At 39.8% G+C, this 24,341-nt stretch overlaps 1 protein-coding gene across 2 annotated transcripts in view; it reads left to right on the forward strand.

Annotated features, from left to right (window-relative positions):
• The window catches only part of Usp38 (ubiquitin specific peptidase 38), a 34,622-nt gene extending 10,657 nt beyond the window's left edge, over positions 1 to 23,965 (forward strand). The window contains exons 4-10 of one of the 2 annotated variants that reach the window (XM_045131479.1): positions 1,506 to 1,607; positions 8,031 to 8,189; positions 11,025 to 11,218; positions 13,194 to 13,287; positions 16,477 to 16,583; positions 19,147 to 20,491; positions 22,892 to 23,965. In XM_045131479.1, coding sequence (XP_044987414.1) covers positions 1,506 to 1,607; positions 8,031 to 8,189; positions 11,025 to 11,218; positions 13,194 to 13,287; positions 16,477 to 16,583; positions 19,147 to 20,491; positions 22,892 to 23,053 — 2,163 coding nt within the window. In that variant the 3' untranslated portion in view covers positions 23,054 to 23,965. The remainder of the gene's footprint in view (positions 1 to 1,505; positions 1,608 to 8,030; positions 8,190 to 11,024; positions 11,219 to 13,193; positions 13,288 to 16,476; positions 16,584 to 19,146; positions 20,492 to 22,891) is intronic. The other variant, XM_045131480.1, reaches the window with a different exon arrangement.
• The last annotated feature ends 376 nt before the right edge of the window (positions 23,966 to 24,341 follow it).

A 24,341-nucleotide genomic window follows, 5' to 3' on the forward strand; every position in this document is an offset into this window, starting at 1 on the left:
ATTTTTTTTTTAAATTTTTTATTTATTTATTTGAGAGCAACAGACACAGAGAGAAAGACAGATAGAGGGAGAGAGAGAGAATGGGCGCGCCAGGGCTTCCAGCCTCTGCAAACGAACTCCAGACGCGTGCGCCCCCTTGTGCATCTGGCTAACGTGGGACCTGGGGAACCGAGCCTCGAACCGGGGTCCTTAGGCTTCACAGGCAAGCGCTTAACTGCTAAGCCATCTCTCCAGCTCCCCTGTAAGCTCTTAAATCCAGCTTATTAAGCTTTACCAGTGTTGCTGTACAAATTACCTTTGAGACTGTGCTTTCCAGTGTTGCTAAACCTAGGGGTCGTTTCTCAGATCTCCTCACTTGACGTGTCAGCACAGCAGTATTAGACACAGTTGGTCACCCCCCCCCCACCTTGTTTTCAGTGTTGGGGAGTAAGTTCAGGGCCAGGCAGATACTACCACTGAGCCACACCCTAGTCAAATCACTCCCTCTTAAGTTACTGCTAGCCTCATTTCTAGGACACCATGCTCTGTTGGTGTTCACCCTTCACTGGCAGTCTCCTCTCTGCCCTTTCTAACTTTTAGATTGCCTGGAGCTCAGTCTTTGTTCATTCTCTTCTGGAGGCTTGCTTGCAACTCTGAAGTGCAGGTATCTTCTATTGTGTCTCATGGTTTCAAATTAGGTGTCTTATAACTTTTTTTTTCTTTCCAAGGTGGGGTCTCACTGGCCCAGGCTGACCTGTAATTAACTATGTAGTCTCAGGGTGGCCTCGAACTGAACAGTGATCCACCTATCTCTGCTGGGATAAAAGGTGTGCACCACCACACCCGGCTTATAACATCTTAATATTTTATTTATTTATTTGAGAGGGAAAGAAGCAGAGAGAGAGAATGGGCGTGCCAGGGCCTCCAGCCACTGTAAACAAACACCATATGAATGTACCACTTTGTCCATCTGACTGTATATGGGTACTGGGGAATTGAACCTCCCAGGCAAGTGCCTGAACCACTAAGCCATTTCTTCAATCCTCATGAGACATTTTTGACACCACTTATGGAATAAAACACTTGCTTGCCATCCAGGATTTCCTGATCATCATACTGTTCTTGGTATGTATAGCCCTTATCATTGCTTCTTTTTGTCATGTCTAAATGTCCCTTAGGCCATAATCCATGCATGACAGAGAACTCTTGCTGCTCTCATACCTGGAGCAGTGCTCACCAGTAGTAGGTACATGGAATGAGCAGTAAACCACAATATTACAACCTTACTCACATGGTTTGACATGTTCTCCCTTAACTGGGAAGTTTGAGAACTGATTAGCCCATTTCATTCTCCCTGACTTGTCACAGTGTGACATGCTTTCTTCTTCTCTTAAAGTTTAATAGCATATTCTATAACAGAACTTTATAGAAAGAAGGACACTCACAAATAATTTTTAGCCCTAGCAAAATAAGTGATCAAGTTCATGACTTTCCTACAGACTCAGGTGTGGTGTTTTATATTGCAGGTCTTTAACCGACTTTGGTTTCCTCTTGTGAGGCCCGGTGCTCTTACAGTTCTCTCTCACATGCTGCTCAGTTTTCAGCATTCTCCAGAGGCGTTCCATTTGGTAAGTTTATGAAATGAGCTCTCTACATCTGAAAAGCCTTGCTTTCAAAATTTACATTGCTATTGGGCCCCATTTATGTATAATCAAAATACTGCGTTTAGTTAGCTTTTTATTTATTTATTTCTATTTATTTTTTTTTTTTTTTTTTTGAGATAGAGTCTAGCTCTCTAGCCCAGGCTAACCTGGAATTCACTATGTAATCTCAGGGTGGCCCTCAAACTCACCTACCTCTGCCTCCCAGCACTGGGATTAAAGGTGTACACCACCACACCTGGCTCTAGTTAGCCTTATTCTTGATTTTCATGGAGCTTTCTAACTTCTTAGAAAATGTAACTGCGGGATATTCCTCCAAGGAATACATTTGCAAAATGTTTTGTGTCTCAATAAAGTTGCCCCCTTTACAGCCTTGTCAGCAACTGGAATTCCTGCTGTACATGTGGGTGTCACTCATGGGTGTCTGTCGCCCATACACACAGCAAAGGATTAAAATGGCTGAAATCTATAGATAGCTTTAAAACTATGTAGACATGTTTTAGTCCTAGAACTAGGGCATTTTCTTCTCTATTAGTCTATTAACCTTTAAAATATACCCACATTCCTGCCACTTGAAACCAGCTACATAGTTTTTATCTCCATTCTGATGACTCCTGCTTTTCTCACTGAGTGCTTTCTTTAATCTCTGGCTGATCACTCAGGCTACACAGTTTATTAAAAAATGATGATATCCCCCTGCCTTTTGTATTGCTTTTTTTTCCTTAGAAAAGTTGTTAAAATAACAAATGTCCTACTGATACTTTAGGTATTGAATTTAATGAAGTTTCAAATCATTTATTTAAGGAATATATCTGAAAGTTGGAAATTGTGATCTGCCTTAGGAAAGCCTAAAAATCAAGACCTAATTTACTATCTAAGTACTGTGCATAACTTGACCCTCTACTCAACTAAAAATAACTCAGACACCTAGTAATGAAGCATGTGGTGATTAGGTTAGCAGTAACTCCAAATAACTCAGTGAAGGACTTGGGTTTCAGGGTAGCTATGTATGAGAATAACATGGAGTCAACAGCATCATTACTCATCCCATTACTTATTCAGAAAATGTTACAGTGAACCAGGATTGATGCTGTAATGTGAGTTGTTTAGGCTAAGTTGTTTTTATTTGAGGAAGAGTGTATATGGGCTTGCTAGGGCCTCCTACCACTGTAAACATAAGTGCCACTTTGCATCTGGGTTTATGTGGGTACTGGGCAATCAAACCCAGGCCATCAGGCTTTGCAAGCAAGTGCTTTTAACCACAGAACCATCTCTCTAGCCTTTATATACTTTTTAATAAAAAGAGAAAATATATTTTAAATAGTTGCTATGGTGAATAGTTAAAATGAAGAAAGAAAAAAAATTACCAAAGCTACTAGGTAAATTGTACACATTTCCTCAAGTAATGAGCATCACAGACATTTAATTTTACACATTCATCAAAAACATCAACTTGTAAGTATTCAGAAGGTAGAAGCCTGCTTGGAAGTATGTTCTGTGTAACTTCAGGACTCAGTCTTGTTTGCATGTCTGTGATCCAGTAATGATATTGACCATTTAGGAGGCTGAAGGAGAGCTGTATAACCTGATTGCAAAGATCAGATATAGACTAGAAAAGCGTTTAGTGTATTTGGAACTATCAAAATCAGTGTTAAAATTCTTCTTTCATCTCCCATTCTCTTCCTTCACTTCTGAGGAAATAAAATAACTTTGGATTTCTGACTAACAAGAAAGTATGTGACAGATTGTGACTTTTATGAAGCAGAATTATCATTGAGATTTACTTTTACACAAAGATGAAGCATGGGGGATGTTGCTCAGTGATAGAGCACTCACCTAGCATGCATGAGGCCTTAGGTTTGATCTTAGTACCATAAAAATGCAGACATGTTAGCAATAGGATAAACTTATTAATGGCTGGTAATTTGAGAGTATAGCAACATCAGTGCCTTTGATGTAGACAGGATAGAAACGGTAGTGTAAAAGCTGTGATGCATCTTAAGACATCGAGCACAAGAATAAAGCCAGACTGAGCAGAACAGAAATAGTACTATTTATTTAAGAATATGGTTGCGGGGGCTGGAGAGATAGCTTAGCGGTTAAACGCTTGCCTGTGAAGCCTAAGGACCCACGTTAGCCAAATGTACAAGGAGGTGCACGTGTCTGGAGTTCGTTTGCAGTGGATGGAAGCCCTGGTGCGCCTAGTCTCTCTCTCTTTCTCTCTGCCTCTTTCTCTCTCTGTCGCTCTCAAATAAATAAATAAAAACTTTAAAAAATATTTTAAAAAGAATATAGTTGAGGGGCTGCGGAGATGGCTCAGTGGCTAAGGTGTTTTCCTACAAAACCTAGCAACCCTAGCTCGATTCTCCAGTACCCACAATAAAGCCAGATACACAGGTCCTGATGTGCCCGTTCTCTTTATATCTTTGTCTTTCTCTTATTTCTCTCTGCTTGCAAATAAATAAATAAAAATATTTTCTTTAAAGAAAAAAAAACATGGTTTTAGCTGGGTGTGGTGGCGCACGCCTTTAATCCCAGCACTCCAGAAGTAGGAGGATCACTTTGAGTTTGAGGTCACCCTGAAACTACATAAGGAATTCTTTGTCAGCCTGGGCTAGAGTGAGACCCTACCTTGAAAATTAAAAAAGGAAGAGAAGGAGGGAGGGAGGAAGACTATGGTTAACACAACTATTCTGTGTAGGGGTAAGAAAGGATCTCATTAGGGCATTTCTCATTGCTGGTAGTGCTTTTTGATTCTGTAATCCAAATAGAGCTGTAACTTCACTTTTATCAAGAGTTAGTAGTCAAGGGCTGGTGAGATGGCTTAGCGGTTAAGCGCTTGCCTGTGAAGCCTAAGGACCCCGGTTCGAGGCTCGGTTCCCCAGGTCCCACGTTAGCCAGATGCACAAGGGGGCGCACGCGTCTGGAGTTCGTTTGCAGAGGCTGGAAGCCCTGGCGCGCCCATTCTCTCTCTCTTCCTCTATCTGTCTTTCTCTCTGTGTCTGTTGCTGTCAAATTAATAAATTTAAAAAAAAATTTTTTTTAAAAAAAAAGAGTAGTCAAAAAGATGTGCTGCCAATAAAATAGAATGCTTTATAGCATTATAATATAAGATTCATGTGGTAAAATACTTGGCTGTGCAAGTGTGAGGACCTGAGTTTGAATCCCCAGCACCCACATAAATGCTGGGTGGACATGGTGGCCTGTAGTCCCAGTGCTCATGAGGGGAAGTAGGGCATTTCCAGAGCAAACTAGCTAGACTAGCTGAGTCAGCAAACTCTTAGAGGGAGAGACCCTATGTCACTAAATAAGGTAGAGAGCAATCGAGAAACTCAGCGGATATCAACTTCCAGACATACATACACACACACACACACACACACGAACATGAATACCACAAACATGTATGCACACATGCATTGCATACCTGTATACACACATACACACATATACAGGCACACATATACATGCAAAATCACTTTTTACCTTCAGAAATACAAATGTGTACTAGCAAATTATAATTGTTAAGAACAAGGATGCCATCATGCTAATGAAATAAGCCACTTCTGTAAAATGGAATTTATTTCCTTTTGATTATAACCTCTTAAATATCTGATCGACTCTGGGTTGATTGACTTTTAAACCCAATTTTACAGTTAAACATTTTTGTATTGATTACCAGCATTAAAAGTTTTGAACATTTTTATCAGTAGTCAGCATTTTAAATTGTCCCTTTTTTTTTTTGTTTTTCAAGGTAGGGTCTCACTGTAACCCAGGCTGACCTGGACCTCGCTCTAGTTCTAGGCTGGTCTCAAACTCAAAGCAGTACTACCCCTGCTTGCAAAATACTGAGATTAAAGATGTAGTGACATCTGGCTTTAAATTTTCCTGTTTAAAATTTCTAGTTCTGCCAAGCGTGGTGGTGCACGTCTTTAATCCCAGCACTCGGGAGGCAGAGGTAGGAGGATCACCACGAGTTCGAGGCCACCCTGAGACTACATAGTGAATTCCAGGTCAGCCTGGGCTAAAATGAGACCCTACCTTTAAAAACAAATAAATAAATAAATAAAAATTCTAGTCTCGTGGGCTGGAGAGATGGCTTAGTGGTTAAGTGCTTGCCTATGAAGCCTAAGGGCCCTGGTTTGAGACTCGATTCCCCAGGACCCACATTAGCCAGATGCACAAGGGGACGCTCACATCTGGAGTTCGTTTGCAGTGGTTCTGACACGCCCATTCTCTCTCTCTCTGTCTGCTTCTTTCTCTTTCTATGTCACTCTCAAATAAATAAAAATAGACAAAAAAAAATTCTAGTTCCATAAAAATGATGGACATTTCTAGTTCATTGTATTTTTAGAGTCTTTTTTTTTTTTTTGGTTTTTCAAGGTAGGCTCTCACTCTGGTTCAAGCTGCCCTGGAATTAACTCTGTAGTCTCAGGGTGGCCTTGAACTCACAGTGATCCTCCTACCTCTGCCTCCCTAGTGCTGGGATTAAAGGTGTGCGCCACCACGCCCGGCTAGAGTCATCTTTTTTAAAGGAAGCTGTTTGATTATAAGGACAGCCAGTCTAAAGTACGATGGCATCCCTAGGCTTATCAGAACAAAGAGTGCCCTGTTTCCTCAGTACAGCTTGAGTTACATACATGTTATTTCAAAACATCCTTTTGTTTATATTTTTTACTTTGTTGTTTATTTGAGCGTGGAGCGCGAGCACAGCATGGGCACACCCAGGCCTCCTCCCACGGCCGTTGAACTCCAGGGGCAGGTGCTAGCCGTCCTGATCGTCTGACTCTATATGGGTACCGGAGAATTGAGTCTGGCCAACAGGCCTTGAAATTAATTGCCGTTATCCACTCAGCCATCTGTCCAGTCCTTAAAGACATTCTTTTTATAAAAGAATATTTTTATTTATTTAAGAGAGAGAATGAGTGTGCCAGGGCCTCCAGCCACTACAAATGAACTCCAAACGCCTGCACCACCTTGTGCATCTGGCTTATGTGGGTTCTGGGGAATCAAACTTGGGTCCTTTGGCTTTGCAGGCAAACTCCTTAACTGCCAAGCCATTTCTCCAGGCCCTCAAAGACATTCTTGTTTTTTGGTTTTTGGTTTTTGTTTTGGTTTTCTGAGGTAGGGTCTCACTCTGGCTCAGGGTGACCTGGAATTAACTATGTAGTCTCAGGGTGGCCTCAAACTCACAGCAATCCTCCTACCTCTGCCTCCCGAGTGCTGGGATTAAAAGCATGAGCCACCATGCCCAGCTTCTCAAAAACATTCTTAATAGGGTAGACTTGCAAATTCTTTCACATGAAAAAATTTAAACTCACACTAGATGGAGCCCTTTTAACAAATTTTAATTTTGTTGTTTTGTTTTGTGAGAGTTTTATTGTTGTTGTGTTAAATGATCTGTTTGAACTGGGAATGTAGCTAAGTAATAGAGCCCTTAGCTGATATATACAAGGCCCTAAATTTGAGCCTCATTATGGCAAAAAATATATATATCAATTAATAAACAAATAATTTGGTCAATATAATAGCCCTTACATTTTTTTTTTTTTTTTTTTTTTTTTTTTTTTTTTTTTTTTTGGTTTTTTGAGGTAGGGTCTCACTCTGGTCCAGGCTGACCTGGAATTCACTCTGTCATCTCAGGGTGGCCTTGAACTCATGGTGATCCTCCTACCTCTGCCTCCCGAGTGCTGGGATTAAAGGCGTGCGCCACCACACCCGGCATACCTTACATTTTTTTTAATTGAAGGCATTTTTTTTTAATGTAGCAATGGGTTGGGGAGATTGCTCAGTGGTTAGAGGTGCTTGCTTACTAAGCCTGATGGCCCGGCTTTGATTTCCCAGTGCCCACATAAAGCCAGAGATATATAACGTGGTGCATGTATTTGTAGTGAAGAGGCCTTAATGCTTCCATTCTTCCCCTTCCTGTCTCTTATATAAAAATACTTTTTTAAAAACTGCAACAGCCGGGCGTGGTGGCGCACGCCTTTAATCCCAGCACTCGGGAGGCAGAGGTAGGAGGATCGCCGAGAGTTCAAGGCCACCCTGAGACTACATAGTGAATTCCAGGTCAGCCTGAGCCAGAGTGAGACCCTACCTCAAAAAACCAAAAAAAAAAAAAAAAACTGCAACAATGACTGAGATCCCTATTTGATACCTTAATTTGTGTTTTAGATGGATCATAAGAATGAGAAGGGGTATATTAAATACAGTTACAGTTATACATGATTTAGTAAATAAGATTCACCTTAATACTCAAAATGTTTAACTTCCTTTTTTAGGAAACGGCCATGACTTATATAAGTGCTTGTCATAACATTCTGCATTCCATGTGTAGGCAAGGGAATATGCTATCAATTTGTACTAATTAAGGACTGTTTATCTTTTCAGATTGTCCCTCATGTAGTTAATTTGGTTCACTCTTTCAAAAGTGATGGCCTGCCTTCTAGCACAGCCTTCTTAGTGCAGTTAACAGAGTTGATCCATTGCATGATGTATCATTACTCTGGGTTTCCAGATCTCTACGAACCAATCCTGGAGGCAGTAAAGGTATGATGGTGGTTGCACACCAGACAGTGGTATAACTGACAAATGTGATAAAGCATCCTAGAGCTACCTACTTGTTTTACTGTTTTACAGTAATAAGCTTTTATTGGAAAAAATGGAGTTAGGATAAGGTTTCATTAATGTTTAAGGGTATAATCTTGTATTGGCTATCACCATTCTAAATTTAATAGCCATGTTTCTTCAGTTCTTTGGTATCATCAATCAAAAGTATATCTTTAAATTCATAACAGCTTTTAGGGAAACTTGTTTGAAAAGATATGTTACATTAAAAGAGCACATACATCCACTTTGCTTCCCAATATCAAATGTTGACCTATAAGTACATCTTAGAGTTGAGGAAACACAGTTTAGTGAAAACTTTGACTTTGATACCCTCCCAGTTTTTATTTTTGCTGTGGAGTTCATGGATTTTTATTATAATTCTGTCCTGTTCTGTTTTCAACTTGGCAGAAGGTGGTTCTAAGAAGAACTGGTTATACTTGTTGAATGGATCCCAGAAAGCAAGCTGTCTTTTCTGCAAATCAGTAAAGCAAAGGGCCTAAGGACTAAATTTAGCCATAGCTGACAAGAAGTTACTAGACATCAGTTCTAGTAATGTTTCCTTTTTACACTTGAAATAAGTATAAAAGTCTCTTTACATTTACTGCATCTGAAATAAATTCAGAGAATATTGTTTTCATTATCTCTTCAACTAAATTAGACTAACCAGATGTCCAGAACACAGGGCTGTTACAAAGTCCATGTTAGTGCTGGTTTGACACATAAATCATTCCAAAGCCCTCGTGGACCTGATGCTAATGTTCCTCTCTGTACGTAATCGCTGTGTCTGTTGACTGCCATCTTCAGTGTTCATGCTTCCTGTTGAAAATTCTGAAAACTCATACAGGCCCAGAAGGAGCCCAAAGAAAGCACTTCTACTAGCTGTCAACAGCTTACAGAGCAGATTAAAATACCTTTTAAAACACATTTGTGGGCTGAAGAGATGGCTCAGCAGTTAAGGTGCTTGCCCATAAAGCCTAACGACCCTAGTTCAACTCTCCAGTGCCCACGCCAGATACACAAAGTGGCGCATGCCTCTGGATATGATTTGCAGTGGCTAGAGGCCCTGGTGCACCCATATTCATTCATATTCTCTCCTTCTGTCTCCTGGGTGTGGTGGCACATGCCTTGAATCCCAGCACTTGGGAGGCCAAGGGAGGAGGAGCGCGCTGTGAGTTCAAGGCCAGCTTGAGACTACATAGTAAATTCCAGGTCAGCCTGGGCTAGAGCAACTAAAAAACAAAAACAGGTCTGAAGTTATGGCTTAACGGTTAAGGCACTTTCTGCAAAACCAGAGGACCATGGTTAGATTCCTCAGGACCCACATAAGCTAGATGCACAGGGTGGCACATGCATCTGGAATCATTTGCAATGGCTGGAGTCTCTGGTATGCCATTCTTTGTCTGTCTGTCTGTCTCTGTCTGTCTGTCTCTCTTTCTCTTTTAAATAAATAAATAATTTTTTGAAGTTTATTTTCTAAGATCTAAGTATCAGGTGGTAGTCTCACTCTATACAAGCTACTCATTTAAGGCTAAGTTATTTTTCCAACTTTTCTTACTATCCACTACGCTGCTCAGACAGGAAGTCATACCTCATTATGTCTTGTTGCATGCTGAGATAATTTTCTAAATGACAAAATGTGAGATGAGTTTTTTTTTCAAAGTCAGGTCACTATGCGAAACTCATTTTTTTAATCACCTACTTTGGATTTTATTCCTGAGTATATACTGAGTAAACAGCAGTGAATGAGAGACTTTTTGTTTTCATCATAGAATTTGAAATCAAATTGTTGTCTGGCTTATTCAATTATATATACTTTAAATCCCCATGCTGCTGACTTTGAACTGCACTCCTGCATCCTTTCAGATCTCAAAGTTGTAGTTTTATAAACATTGTGCTTGCAAATAGGAAGTATAAGTAGTTCAGATGTGACTTGAATTCATGGTTTTTAAGTATTCTTCAACATTAATAAAATCATTTAAACAGGATATGGTATCCCATGTCTGTAATCCAGCAGTTGCAAAGATGAGACAGGAGGATTGTCACAAGTTTGAAGGCACTGTTGGATATAGTGAGTCCATACCAGCTTGTGCTATAGAGAGCTAGCCTGTCACAAAAAAAAAAAAAAAAAAAAAAAAGCAGGGGTGGTGGGACATCTCATAACTGACAAGAAACCACTTAAAAGAGGAAGGCTTTATTGGCTCATAGGTAAGGATACAGTCCAACAAGATGGGAGATAAGGCTATAGGAGCAGCTCTTAGTTTTGTGATGCGGGGGTTTGATCACATCTGACTGGGTCTGGAAAAGATTAAAGAAGACAGTACAGACCAGTGTGATGGAGAGATCTGGTGACCGTAGAGCACATCTGTGGTGGGAGCATGGTCACATTGGGGTGCTCTGGAAATGGAGGAAAGAGAACGCCAGTCAGTGCCCAGGTGGTTTTCCCTTTATCCCTTGTTTATTCAGCTGTGGACCCTTGCCCAAGAGCTAATACAGCCTGCTATTTAGGGTGGGTCTTCTCCCCTTCACCTAATCCCTTCTGACACCAAAAGTGTGCCTCATTAATGCCCTAGTTGCCTCTTAATCCAATCAAGTTGACAATTAAAATTAACTACCATTCTGCAATGGTCGTTTAATTTTTTTAATGAGTAACCAATATCCAAGACTGAGAACGAAGAAACCTTAAATATCAGTGGAAAATCCTCAATGTGATGTTCATTAATTTAATAACAAAAAACTTTTACTTCGCTTCTAAGCTGTTTTTCCTTTGTGGTCTAGGATTTTCCTAAGCCCAGTGAAGAGAAGATGAAACTGGTCCTCAGTCAAAGTGCCTGGACGTCGCAATCCAGTGCTCTGGCATCCTGCTTGTCTAGACTGTCTGGAAAATCTGAAACCGGGAAAACTGGTCTTATTAACCTAGGAAATACATGTTATATGAACAGTGTCATACAAGCATTGTTCATGGCTACAGAGTAAGCTTCATGCTGAACCTTTTCATTTTAACTAGAAATTGTGCATGGTGGTGCACCATGAGAGAATGAGAATGGTCGCCATATTATGTCTTACAAATGGCTTAGATGTTAACATCACCATGGTCTCTCAATCAGAAATGAGACTGCTTTTAATGCTTAGGAGCTATTGAAATGTTAATATAAATTCCACCCGTTCATATTATACATTGTATTTACAATGCCACTCTTTCTTAAATTGCTATAGCTTGATATTTCATAACATAATAGAGGGATTGACTGTGCCTGTTCCAGGGAGGTTATGCCCTAGAGTACTTCCTTCTTGTTTGCTCATGTCCTTGTTTCTATTACCCCATGCTATTTTTTAATATTTTTAAGGGAGTTATACAAAATTTTACCTTGTCATGGGTAATTTGCTATGAGATCAACACCCTCTTTGTTGCTGTTTAGGAATTTTAAGCTCTTTTAAGCTGCCCCTGTAGGATGGTTAGTGGACAAATGTACAGACAAACATGTTTGAATCAGAAGTCATTAGATGAATGTTCTTCTTGGAGGTACTAAGTACCAACTAACTTTCTTAAAGGCAGAAACATTGAATTTTTTCTTTGGTACCATTGAAGTATTTGTGGAGCACTCCTAAAGCTGCTTAAAAGTTGAGTTCTAAGCTTTTGCCCAGAATAATTGTGTACTATTAGATATAGTCTTGGCTCTAGTTCATTGGGGAGGGGCCCGCAAAGTATATTATGAACAGCAAGATGTTTGGGGTTTGACATAGTTCTGTTTCTTGGTTTGTATTTGATGGTAAAAACTTTAAAGAAAAGGTATACTATTAGATACAAGTAATATGAAACATAAACCTGGGCTGGGAAGATGGATCAGTTAAAGGCATTTGCCTACAAAGGCTAATGGCTTAGGATCATTTCCTCAGTACCCACTTAACGCCATATGCACAAAGTGGTGCATATGTCCAGAGTTTGCAGTGGCAGGAGGCCGTGCTGTGCCCATACTGTCTGCGTCTCTCACAGAAATAAACCGAGTTAAAGTAAGACTGAAGACTCCCTGTCTCACCACCAGAGGTCATCTAGCAACTCGTTTTACATATGACAGAAAGCAAAGACTCAGAGCAGTTGTAACTGGCACAAGGAAGTCAAAGATTATTTATTGTATGGATGTGATATTGTCTTGAAATAGAAAGCATTTTTTAATATTTTTATTTACTTATAAGTAGAGAAAGAAAATGGATGCACCAGGACCCCCCTGCCACTGCAAACAAACTCAAGATGCATGCACTTTGTACATCTGACTTTATGGGGAAACTAGGGAATTGAACTCAGGCTGTCAGGTTTGTAAGCACCTTTAACCACCAAGCCATCTCTCCAGGGCCATCACCCTAACTTTATGGTGTGTTTTGATGACAGCATACTTTTTTACTTCATATATATTGAAAGAATTTGAAATTGGCCATTAAGTTTATAAACTGATATTTTTGCCTCTTCATATTTGTTGGTCCAGAAAATAAAAATATGATAGCACACAGCTACTGTCAGGCATGTGGCAAATGTTCATGTAATGTCATTTTCCCACTCTTTACTATGCTATAAGTCAGTAACTTTGTTAGGCAAATAGTCATGTAAGTGGAGTTTAAGGACAGTAAGTACTTAAACCAATTTCCTTTTAGCTTCTTAAAAAAATATATATATATATGGGGCTGGAGAGATAGCTTAGCAGTTAAGGCATTTGCCTGCAAAGCCAAAGGATCCTGGTTCAATTCTCCAGGACCCACATAAGCCAGATGCACAAGGGGGGTATACATCTGGAGTTTGTTTGCAGTGGCTGGAGGCTCTGGTGTGCTCATTCTCATTCTCTCTCTCTCTCTCAAATAAGTAAATAAATAAAATTTTTAAAAATTATTTTAAAAAGTGTGTACATCTATAAATGCATATGAATAGATAAATAATTATATTTTGTTCTGTTTCAGTTTCAGAAGACAAGTATTATCTTTGAATCTAAACGGGTGCAATTCATTAATGAAAAAATTACAGCATCTTTTTGCCTTTTTGGCTCATACACAGGTAAGTGTTCATGTTTGTGGTACGTACATGTTAACTGCACTGATAATACTGTTTAAACTTACTTTAATGAACCCTTTTCTCTGATGTAGTTATCACATGTCTTTCTTAGGACAGCTCACCTACAAATGCTAATGAGATGCTGTCTAATATATCTAGAGATTTTTATTTCTTCCTCGTATCTTTGTAGATGAATATTAGGTTGATCTGCTATTGTAAAAAATCATTGCAAATGAAATCCAACTTCCTATCCAATAAGTAATCTCCTTCATGAAAAAATAATCTTAAAGTGTGACATGATGGCACACATACCTATAAATCACCGCTATCGGGCTGAAGCAGGAAGACTGCCATGAGCTCAAGGGCAGGCTAGACTACCCAGAAGGCCCTGTCTCGAAAAAATAAATAATTTTCAATGCATTTTTTAGTTTAATTATTTGTATAATGAACAACTAAAATAATTTTATGCTGCAGGGCTATTTATTCTTACTTAACCTTCCATTATAATTACAGATTTTTTTAGCGATCTGTTTTTCTGTTAAGCCTTTAAAATTAAAACTAATATTTTTGTCCACAGATTAATTCAAGATAATCTGAAGGTCAAATAGCAAATTTATACAAGAAACTTTTTTTTTCTTTTTTTATTGACAACTTCCATAATTGTAAACAATTTATTTATGAGAGTAAGAGGCAGAATGGGCATACCTGGGCCTGCAGACACATGTGCCATGTGCATCTGCCATATGTGGGTACTGGGGAATCTAACCTGGGTCCTTAGGCTTTGCAGGCAAGCACCTTAGCTTTTAAGCCATCTCTCCAGCCCACAAGAAACTTTTTTCAGAAATACTACATACAATCTATACTATATTCAAAGGAGAAGTCCATTTCCAAGGAACTTATAGATTAGGTTTTGACATATATATAAATAATATATACAACATAGATTTGTCACTTTCTGGTTTTATTCTAATTGCCATTGTCTTTTAGAGACATCTGAAAAAAAAATAGTAACTAGGGCCAGAAGAGAAGAGAGATTCAGAACTGGTAGAACTGAATTGACAGGAAGGCCTTATTTTCCACACTATAAGCTTACACTCTGAAAAGTATATCTTAGGTACAATTTTTTTTATTTTTTTATTTTTTTGGTTTTTCAAGGTAGGGTGTCACTCTAGCTCAGGCTGACCTGCAATTCACTCTGCATTCTCAGTGTGTCCTCGAACTCAGTGATCCTCCTACCTCTGCCTCCCGAGTGCTGGGATTAAAGGCGTGTGCCACCTCGCCCGGCTTTGTTGGGTACAATTTTTGAGGGACATGTGAGAAGCCGGCCTTGCCCTCCTGATGCCTCCCGCTGCTGCCTTCTAAGTGCTGGTGGTGCAGTTGTTATCACTTCTTAAATGTGAAGAATCAAAACAAGATTCAGAGATGATAGTCACTTCTGGGTAATAATTTTCTGATAGAATTTTGTTAGAAACTATCTTTTTCCCTCCCCCATTGTTTCCTGGTAGTTTGGTTCCTATATTTGATTTATCGCTAGTCTATATTTACTGTATTGTACATATACATATGTATGCATATTTTCACAAATACATATACTATACTAACTTACTAAATCAGGGCTCCTAAGAAAGAAAGCCTTAGAAGGTTTTCCTACTTTCAAGAAAAGAGACAACCACTCTGAGACTACAGAGTGAATTCCAGGTCATCCTGAGCCAGAGTGAGACCCTAACTCAAAAAAAGAAAAGAAAAAGAGACAAGAAAGCCTAATTAAAGCTCACTCCTAGTTGCAAACTCTGGTAGCAGAATCACAGGGATTATATTAGGTAGGTAAAAGTCTCAAGAAAGCTGCCATGCACCAAGCATGAGCAGCATGAGATTGGCTCTTGGCTGGTATGCCAAACTTTCCTCCTTCAGTGCTATATATAACTAATCAACTCTAGTTGGTATAAGATGTTCCTTAACTGAGAAGGACACTATTAATAAATACCACAGATACTCAAAGCATCAAGAGGGTTCCAGATTTTCTGGTCATAATCACGTCTTTTCATATGCCTTCTCAGTTCCTTTTGTAGCCAAATCTAGGATTTGAACCCAAATGACCAGAGATTCTGTGATAAAGAGGGAAGACAATTATCAAGGTCTTTAACCACTGTGATAGGTATGACATGTACTCAAACACATTCTGTACACATGGGACATGTATTCAGACAAATTTTTAGCTAAAAAATATATGTATGGCTCTGTAAAATAATCCCCTAACTACTTTATCCACTGTTTCAGTCAGGTTCACGTTGGCAGAAATCACCCAACCAAGAGCAGATTTGGGGGAAAAAAATGGGAGGGTTTATTTTGGCTTACAGACTAGAGGGGAAGCTCCACAATGGCAGGGAAAATGATGACTTGAGCAAAGGGTGGATATCACCCCCTGGCCTACATAAGGTGGACATGGCAACAGGAGAGTGTGGCAAGAGGAAACTGGCTATAATACTGTGGTGGTTTGAATAGATGGCCCCCAATACATTCAGTTCTTTATTGTTTGTAGTTTGCATCTGCAACCACCTGGCTGGAGGCAGTGTCACTTGTGGATCTGTAAGCTTCAATAAATCCCTTCTTCCACAACTGTGCCTGGTCTGCAAGTTCATCTCAGCAAACCTGAATCTATCTGCTACAAATACCCATAAGCCTGCCCCCAATAATACATTGCCTCTAGGAGACGTTAGTTCCCAAATCTCCATCAACTGGGAACATAACATTCAGAACACCTAAGTTTATGGGGACACCTGAGTCTAACCACCACATCCACATATATTTTCATTAACATATCTGTTCACATGGGTTTTTTTTAAAAAACTATGGATTCAAGCATGACTGTCAGGGAAATAAATACCAGGAGCACTATATCAAGACAGTAGTACCTGCGTTCTAATGAAATCCCTCCTACTATTTAGCTGTGTATCCTAATCCCCCTGCTACTCATTTAGCTGTATGTCCTTTGGCAAGTCCTATAGTTTGAGAAGTTGCAACTAAAGATTAGCTAAGTTTATATTAAACTTGGTCTCTTTGCCTCTTAGTTGCCCCCAAGTTTAGCATCTTTTAGTAAAAACAAGTACACTGTAGTTTAAAGTAAGTCTTATGAAACATCATAGAGTTGATGCTGTAAAAGTATTTCCTTGTATTTTCTCTTCTGCTATCAAGAGGGAAGCATATGCACCTCGGATATTCTTTGAGGCTTCCAGACCTCCTTGGTTTACTCCCAGATCACAGCAGGACTGTTCTGAATACCTCAGGTTTCTGCTAGACAGGTAAAATATATTTTAAACTTAGAAATTGAATTATGTCTTCACATAACACTATTTCTACCTAATATTGTTTTCTTTTGTTTTGAAATAATCTTTTAAGTGTTGATCTTTAAAATACTCTTGCAATTACTGTATGTATATTTATTTATTTATTTTATTTTAGTTTTCTTTTGTTTGTATTTTGGTTTCTTTGGGAGATGTGATCAAAGCATAATAGAAGGATTCCTAAGAGATCCCAAAACACTCAGGACTCTGAGGTCTCTTTCCTGCGTGTCTGTGGAAGGTGAGCTTTCCTTCACGTAGTTCATATGAAGAAACATGCAGCAGGGTTGAAGAGCCTGTGGTCCAGGAAGCCAGGCCCTGCCGTACCTACAAAACCTGAAGCAGCGTCCTTCTTCCCACTAACGCCTTTGATTTTAGGAAATAGAACTTCTTCATTTTAAAAGTTACATATATTGGGCTGGAGAGATGGCTTAGCGGTTAAGCGCTTGCCTGTGAAGCCTAAGGACCCCGGTTCGAGGCTCGGTTCCCCAGGTCCCACGTTAGCCAGATGCACAAGGGGGCGCACACGTCTGGAGTTCGTTTGCAGAGGCTGGAAGCCTTGGCGCGCCCATTCTCTCTCTCTCCCTCTATCTGTCTTTCTCTCTGTGTCTGTCGCTCTCAAATAAATAAAAAAAAAAAATTAAAAAAAAAATTAAAAAAAAAAAAAAAGTTACATATATTAACATGCTAGGTTCATTATTTTTAAATGTTTGTATTTCATTTTCATGTTTTTAATATAGTTAATATCAGTTGATTTAACGTACATAAGAAAAAGTTCTTGAGTTCCTTAGTATTTTTTAAAATATTGTATTTTTATTTTTTTATTATAGAGCAGAGAGAATGGGCACATTAGGACCCTCAGGCACTGCAGACGAACTCCACATGCATGTGCCGCTATGTGCATCCGGCTTGTGTGGGTTCTGGGGAGTTGAATGACCTGGGGGCTTTGCAGACAAGCGCCTTAACCACTGAACCATCTCCCCAGCTCATTCCTTAGTGTTTTTAAGAATATAAAGGGGGCTGGGCATGGTGGCGCATGCCTTTAATCCCAGCACTTGGGCGGCAGAAGTAGGAGGGTCACCATGAGCTCAAGGCCACCACTCTGAGACTACATAGTGAATTCCAGGCCTGGGCTAGAGCAAGACTCTACCTTTAAAAACCAAAAAGAAAGAAAGAAAGAAAGGAGGGAGGGAGGGAGGGAGGGAGGGAGGGAGGGAGGGAGGGAGGGAGGGAAGGAAGGAAAGGAAGGAAGGAAGGAAAGGAAGGGAAGGAAGGAAAGGAAGGAAGGAAGGAAAGGAAGGAAGGAAGGAAAGGAAAGGAAGGAAAGGAAAGGAAAGGAAGGAAGGAAAGGGAGGGAGGGAGGGAGGGAAGGAAGGGAAGGAAGGAAGGAAGGAAGGAAAGGAAAGGAAGGAAAGGAAAGGAAAGGAAAGGAAAGGAAAGGAAAGGAAAGGAAAGGAAAGGAAAGGAAAGGAAAGGAAAGGAAAGGAAAGGAAAGGAAAGGAAGGAAAGGAAGGAAAGGAAAGGAAGGGAGGGAGGGAGGGAGGGAGGGAAGGAGGGAAGGAAGGAGGGAGGGAAGGAAGGAAGGAAGGAGGGAAGGAAGGAAGGGAGGGAGGGAGGGAGGGAGGGAGGGAGGGAGGGAAGGGAGGGAGGGAAGGGAGGAAGGAAGGAGGGAGGGAGGAAGGGAGGGAGGAAGGAAGGAAGGAAGGAAGGAAGGAAGGAAGGAAGGAAGGAAGGAAGGAAGGAAGGAGGGAAGGAGGGAAGGAAGGAAGGAAGGAAGGAAGGAAGGAAGGAAGGAAGGGAATATAAAGGGGCTTGGGGACCAAAAGTTTGAGCCAATTTATAAGTATTTTATAGGCTTTTCTAATTTCTTACCAGTTAGTAATAAACCTACTATATATCTCTGCCTTTGTTCTTTTTACTGGTAAATAACCAGGAAAGTTTGTTGGGTTCACCTGTGCAACCTCCCTTCCTTGCAGCTAAGGATGTATTCAGTGGCTTTTTTGTGTCAGACTTCTAAACTGTGGAGCGCAGAGAGAGCCCTGTAGGGCCGTCTATAGTTAACTGTGACATAGCACATGCTGTGAAGCAGCAGCATGGAGGAGGTGAAACGAGTCATCAGTAGTAGTGATCTCCCAGCTGCTCGAGATCCTCTACTCCGTGGTCAACTTTTATTCATTTATCTAATCTAGCTATCTATGTATTTGCAAGCAGAGACAGAGAGAATGGGCACACCAAGGCCTCTGGCCTCCACTTCAACTGAACTCCAGATGTATGTGCTACTTTGTGCATCTGGTCTTACATAGGTACTGGGGAATCAAACCCAGGTCTTCAGACATTGTAGGCGAGTGCCTTAACCACTGAGCCATCTCTCTAGCCCAGTGGTAATCTTCATTAAAAGAGGAGAAATCTGATTTTTTTAAGTGAAGTATTACACTTGATAAAATAATTTTCTTACATAAGCCACAAATATTTTTAAATGGAAATGCCATTTAAACTTACCTATATATGACATATTCTCTTGCAGACTCCATGAAGAAGAAAAGATCTTGAGAGTTCAGTCCTCATACAAGCCTTCTGAAGGCCTGCGGTGTAGTGAGACTGCTCTACAGGAAGTAGCCAGTAAGGTAGCTGTACCATCTGAGACCCCCTGCCCAAGTGACAGCGAGAAGACTTTAATAGAGAAAATGTTTGGAGGAAAACTACGGACTCACATATGTTGCTTGAACTGCAGGAGTACCTCACAGAAAGTGGAAGCCTTCACAGACCTCTCTCTGGCCTTTTGTCCTTCCTCTTCCACAGAAGACTTGTCCTTCCAAGATCCAGCCTCATTACCCAACGTGCAATACGGTGGCCTCATGCAAACCAGTGTCCCCGGCCCTTCCGAGGAGCCCATAGTTTATAATCCTGCAGCAGCTGCCTTTGTTTGTGACCCAGTGGTGAACGAAAGAATAGGCTGTCCTCCTGATGAGCTTCACCGTACTGAAAACATGTCTGTCTCTAGTGACTCTGCCAAGATTCTTTTCAGTCAAGATGTACCTCAGAAACCCACACCTTCAGTAACTGACTTACTAAATTATTTTTTGGCTCCAGAGATTCTTACTGGTGACAACCAATATTATTGTGAAAACTGTGCCTCTCTACAAAATGCTGAGAAAACTATGCAAATCACGGAGGAACCTGAATACCTTATTCTTACGCTCCTAAGATTCTCCTATGATCAGAAATACCATGTGAGAAGAAAAATTTTAGACAATGTTTCACTGCCACTGGTTTTGGAGTTGCCAGTTAAAAGAACTAATTCCTTCTCTTCATTGTCAGAAAGTTGGTCTATAGATGTTGACTTCACTGATATTAATGAAAACATAGCTAAGAAATTAAAACCTTCTACAACTGAAGACGCTTTCTGCCCCACATTGGTGCCCTACTTACTGAGTTCTGTTGTTGTTCATTCTGGTGTGTCTTCTGAAAGTGGGCATTACTATTCTTACGCCAGGAACATCACAGGTTCAGGGTCTTCCTACCAGATGTGCCCCCAGCCTGAAAGTCTGGCATTAGCACCTTCCCATAGCCATTTACGAGGAGAGAGTCCCAGCACAGTTACTGAACAGGAGCTGGAAAATAAGGAAATGTCAAAAGAATGGTTTTTGTTTAATGACAGCAGAGTGACATTTACATCATTTCAGTCAGTCCAGAAAATTACAAGTCGATTTCCAAAAGACACAGCTTATGTGCTTTTGTATAAAAAACAGAACAGCACTAAAGGATTAGGTGGAAATAACCCAACCAATGGACTCTGGATCAATGGAGACCCACCTCTACAGAAAGAACTTATGGATGCCATAACAAAAGACAACAAACTGTATTTACAGGTAAGTTGGGAAGATAACTTTTAATTATTTGTGGAAAGTACTAAACAACAGGTAATAATTGAATGCTTTGATTTTGAAATCCAACTTGATACTCTGAATAAGATAAATACTGAAAGAAGATTTAAAAATGGCATTTGTATCCTCAAAGGACCTGGGCAACAGGACAAAGGGGATGATAGAAAAATTAGGAAATAGAAGCAATGGAATAAAAGCTTCATATGAGGCCAGGCATGGTGGTGCACGCCTTTAATCCCACCACTTGGGAGGCAGAGGTGGGCTATGAGTTAGTTCAAGGCCACCCTGAGACTACCTAGTGAATTCCAGGTCAGCCTGACTAGAGTGAGATCATTCCTTTAATTTAAAAAAAAAAAAAAAAAAAAGCTTCATGTGAGATGAATTAATCTATGAATAAACTTTTTCACTAAATTATTTTATTTCATTTAAAGTTAATAGAGGTCTTGCTGAAAGTATTTTTCTTTGAAATTTTCCACCCTGCCAGAACCAGGACTGGTGGTGCATCCCTGTAAGCCCGACACACAGGAGGTAGATGTAGGAGGATTGCCAGCCTGGGCTACATAGGGAGATCCCATCTTCCCCACCAAAATAAAGTGCCAATAAACCAGGCATGGTGGCGCACGCCTTTAATCCCAGCACTCAGGAGGCAGAGGTAGGATCACAGTGAGTTCTAGGCCACCCTGAGATGACGTGGTGAATTCCAGGTCAGCCTATGCTAAAGCGAGACCCTACCTCAAATGGGCAGTGGGGGCGGTGTGCAGCAGTAAATTATAGGCAAAATTGTAGGAACAAAAATTACTGGAATAATAATTGGATAGTTAAGTGATTTTAGGAGCTTAAATCAGTAAGTTTCTAAGTTTTGTGCTTAAATGTCAGAAAACTCATGAAAGTAAAAAATTGGGCCATTAATTAGGACTGATTTTTAGAAGAAAGATTTCATTTTCAGTGTATTATAAAATACCCAAATAATGAGTGAAATGGCTTAGTGGTTAAGGCACTTGCCTGCAAAGCCAAAGGGCCTTGGTTCAATTCCCCAGGACCCACATAAGTCAGATGCACAAGGTGCTGCATGCATCTGGAGTTCGTTTGTAGTGGCTGCAGTCTGGTGTACCAATTCTCTCTCTCTCAAATAAATAATTTTTTTTTACAATACCCCAAATAGTGGCACATGATACATTTTAAAAGGAATATAGCTGTGTTCTTAGAGTGACACATAACCAATTAGCTTTACCCAAAATCTAAGAAATTCAGCATACTTTGTATTTCATTTACCTCATCAAATGCTAAGGCCCAGTCTCATGGCTTACTATCAAGGTAAAAGAAATAGATTGTATTCATGTATATCTTTGTTTTCTATCATATAAGAAGTAGTTATAAATCACCGTGGTTATTAGGATTGGGGTTTAGTGTGGAGCCGAGGATTAAGTTGAAGTTGAAATTATCTGTGGTAAAAGATATATACTCTGAGGTCGTGTGCAATCTTGACTTTGAAGCAGCTTGTCATTGATAAAGATACTGTATCAGATGAGAGACATGGGTTTTGGAGTGCCTGAAACTACTGCCTGTAACACTCACAGCCAGCACCCTATTTAGAATGCAACGTGGATCTAGATGCTTTGCTGGTTTATCCCTTGACCTCCTTAGTCACCCAGTGTTTGAGCAGGCACAGCCACTCACTTGGCTTTTGCTTCAGAATCCAGTAGTGTACGCTATCACATGCATTTACCATTGCTTACTTATATTTGCTTCGTTTGATGCTCAGTGACTAATAACGTTTTACAGCAAAACCATCAGTATGTGTTGAGCACCCTATTGGTGCCTGGTACATAGATGAATGCCCTGATGAAAGTTCTAAGTACTACTGGAAGGAGAAAGGCTTCATATCACCTACCAGTGTTTCTTGTGGTCTGTCTTACTGTTGGGTGAGACCCTAGGGAAATGATGGGTAAGAAAAATGCAGGCTTCTTTTCTGACTTGAAACTTGCTATAATTACTACAGCAGCATCAGTTGATAGAAGATAATTCAATACGATGACCTCCATCCCTGTGGTGTTAGAGTTCGCTGGGGGCCCTGATTCAGTGGGGGCATTTTATGTTGTAGGCGCTTTGCTGACCTGTGTTGTAAATGGGATACTGAAGATGGCTTTGGGTTGGGTCGTTCACTAGAGTTGCGTTAGGAATTTGCTTTCTCTGCCTTGCTTGTCTCACAGGTGGTTTTGTACTTTAGTAGGATTTGGTGAAGATCAGTGCTAGAATTTCTTAAGTCACTGAGATTTGAAGGATATGTTATTAAAGATTATGGTAGTTTTAGAATATTCATATATGTGATATACCCAGCCATAATAATTAGCATGTTAGTTTCATGAAAGTTATTTTCAATTTTAGGAACAAGAGTTGAACGCGCGTGCCCGGGCCTTACAAGCTGCTTCTGCCTCCTGTTCATTTAGGCCTAATGGATTTGATGACAATGACCCACCAGGAAGCTGTGGACCAACTGGCGGAGGGGGAGGAGGAGGATTTAATACCGTTGGCAGACTCGTATTTTGATCCTAAGAGTCCAAAATGCACTTGATGACAAAACACCAGGACTATGACTGTTACATGTCAGACTGTAACAAGTATCATAGCTACTATTTTTCTTCTCATTAGACCCTGATACTTTAAGAAAACACTCAGTGATTGCTTTTATTTTTCTTGACAAAATGCATCATGGAAAAAAAATCTACCTCTTAAAAAGTTCCATTTGCATTTGTGGTTAGACATGCTTGACCAAAAATGTTCAAAGGAAAGAAATGTACCTGGTCCCTAATGAAGCTGCATTACATTTGGTAGAAGCATTTAAATGATCTATTTTCAATCCTACTGAACACAAATTATAATTCACCTAGAATTCTTTAAGAATTGATGCTCGAGATTCTATACAGATAATGTTTAAAAGTAAAGAACACCTTGTTTGTGGTAGAATTACTGCAGTTTTAAATCCAGATCTTTGAAACCTATAGAGATGATGTATCTCTAAAGAAGGCAATAACAAATTTCCCAAGCTGTCATATATTCAGGTTTATATTTAGTGCTAATTTCAACATCACTGTATCTTCACTTCAAGGACCAGTGTTTTTACAAGGATTATTTCTACAGATGTGATGGATTCATTTTAAGAAAAGTGCATGACCCTGTAAGTGCAACCAGTGTTTTCACCTGAAAGTTGCTAACTCTGTGGTATTTCTAATTGTTCAAGGATTTTAAAATTCTGTTTCAGGGAGTAGATCTTGTGTTTTGAAGGAGGTGAGTTCTGTATGTGCCTTGCAGTACTGTAATTCAAAATTAGGTATCTCTGGACGCAGAAAAGCTTTTTTAAAAACTGAAACGTTAGGAAGTAATTTTTGTGCTAACATTAAAATTATAACTTTGTAAATGTATTAGATTTTTCAGAAGTAAAATCTGATGGTTCTAAATCAATAACTGTAACAGTACATTTTTAACTCTTAGAAAAATTGAAAGGAAATGAAGCTAGTTGAGTAAAAAAAAAATCATTTGGTTTGTTACTTAATATTTAAATCATTAAACATGATAACATTTTTAGAATTGAGCATTTGGGATTTTTTTCCTTTGCTTAAGAGATTTATTTTTTTACTTTTTTCTATTTCATAGTTTTCATATAAAATATTAAAATACCAGATCCCATCACTACTACCCATCATTATGTTTTCTTTTTCCTTTTTTGGCCAGGAACATCAGCTCTCATGTGTCTTGACCATGTAGTATTCAGGAATTACCGCAGACACTCTTCCACCTGGAGGTGCATTGTTCTGAGAGTGGTCTCATTGATTTTGAA

The sequence above is a fragment of the Jaculus jaculus genome, chromosome 12, assembly GCF_020740685.1.
Source record: "Jaculus jaculus isolate mJacJac1 chromosome 12, mJacJac1.mat.Y.cur, whole genome shotgun sequence".
Lineage (NCBI taxonomy): Eukaryota > Metazoa > Chordata > Mammalia > Rodentia > Dipodidae > Jaculus > Jaculus jaculus.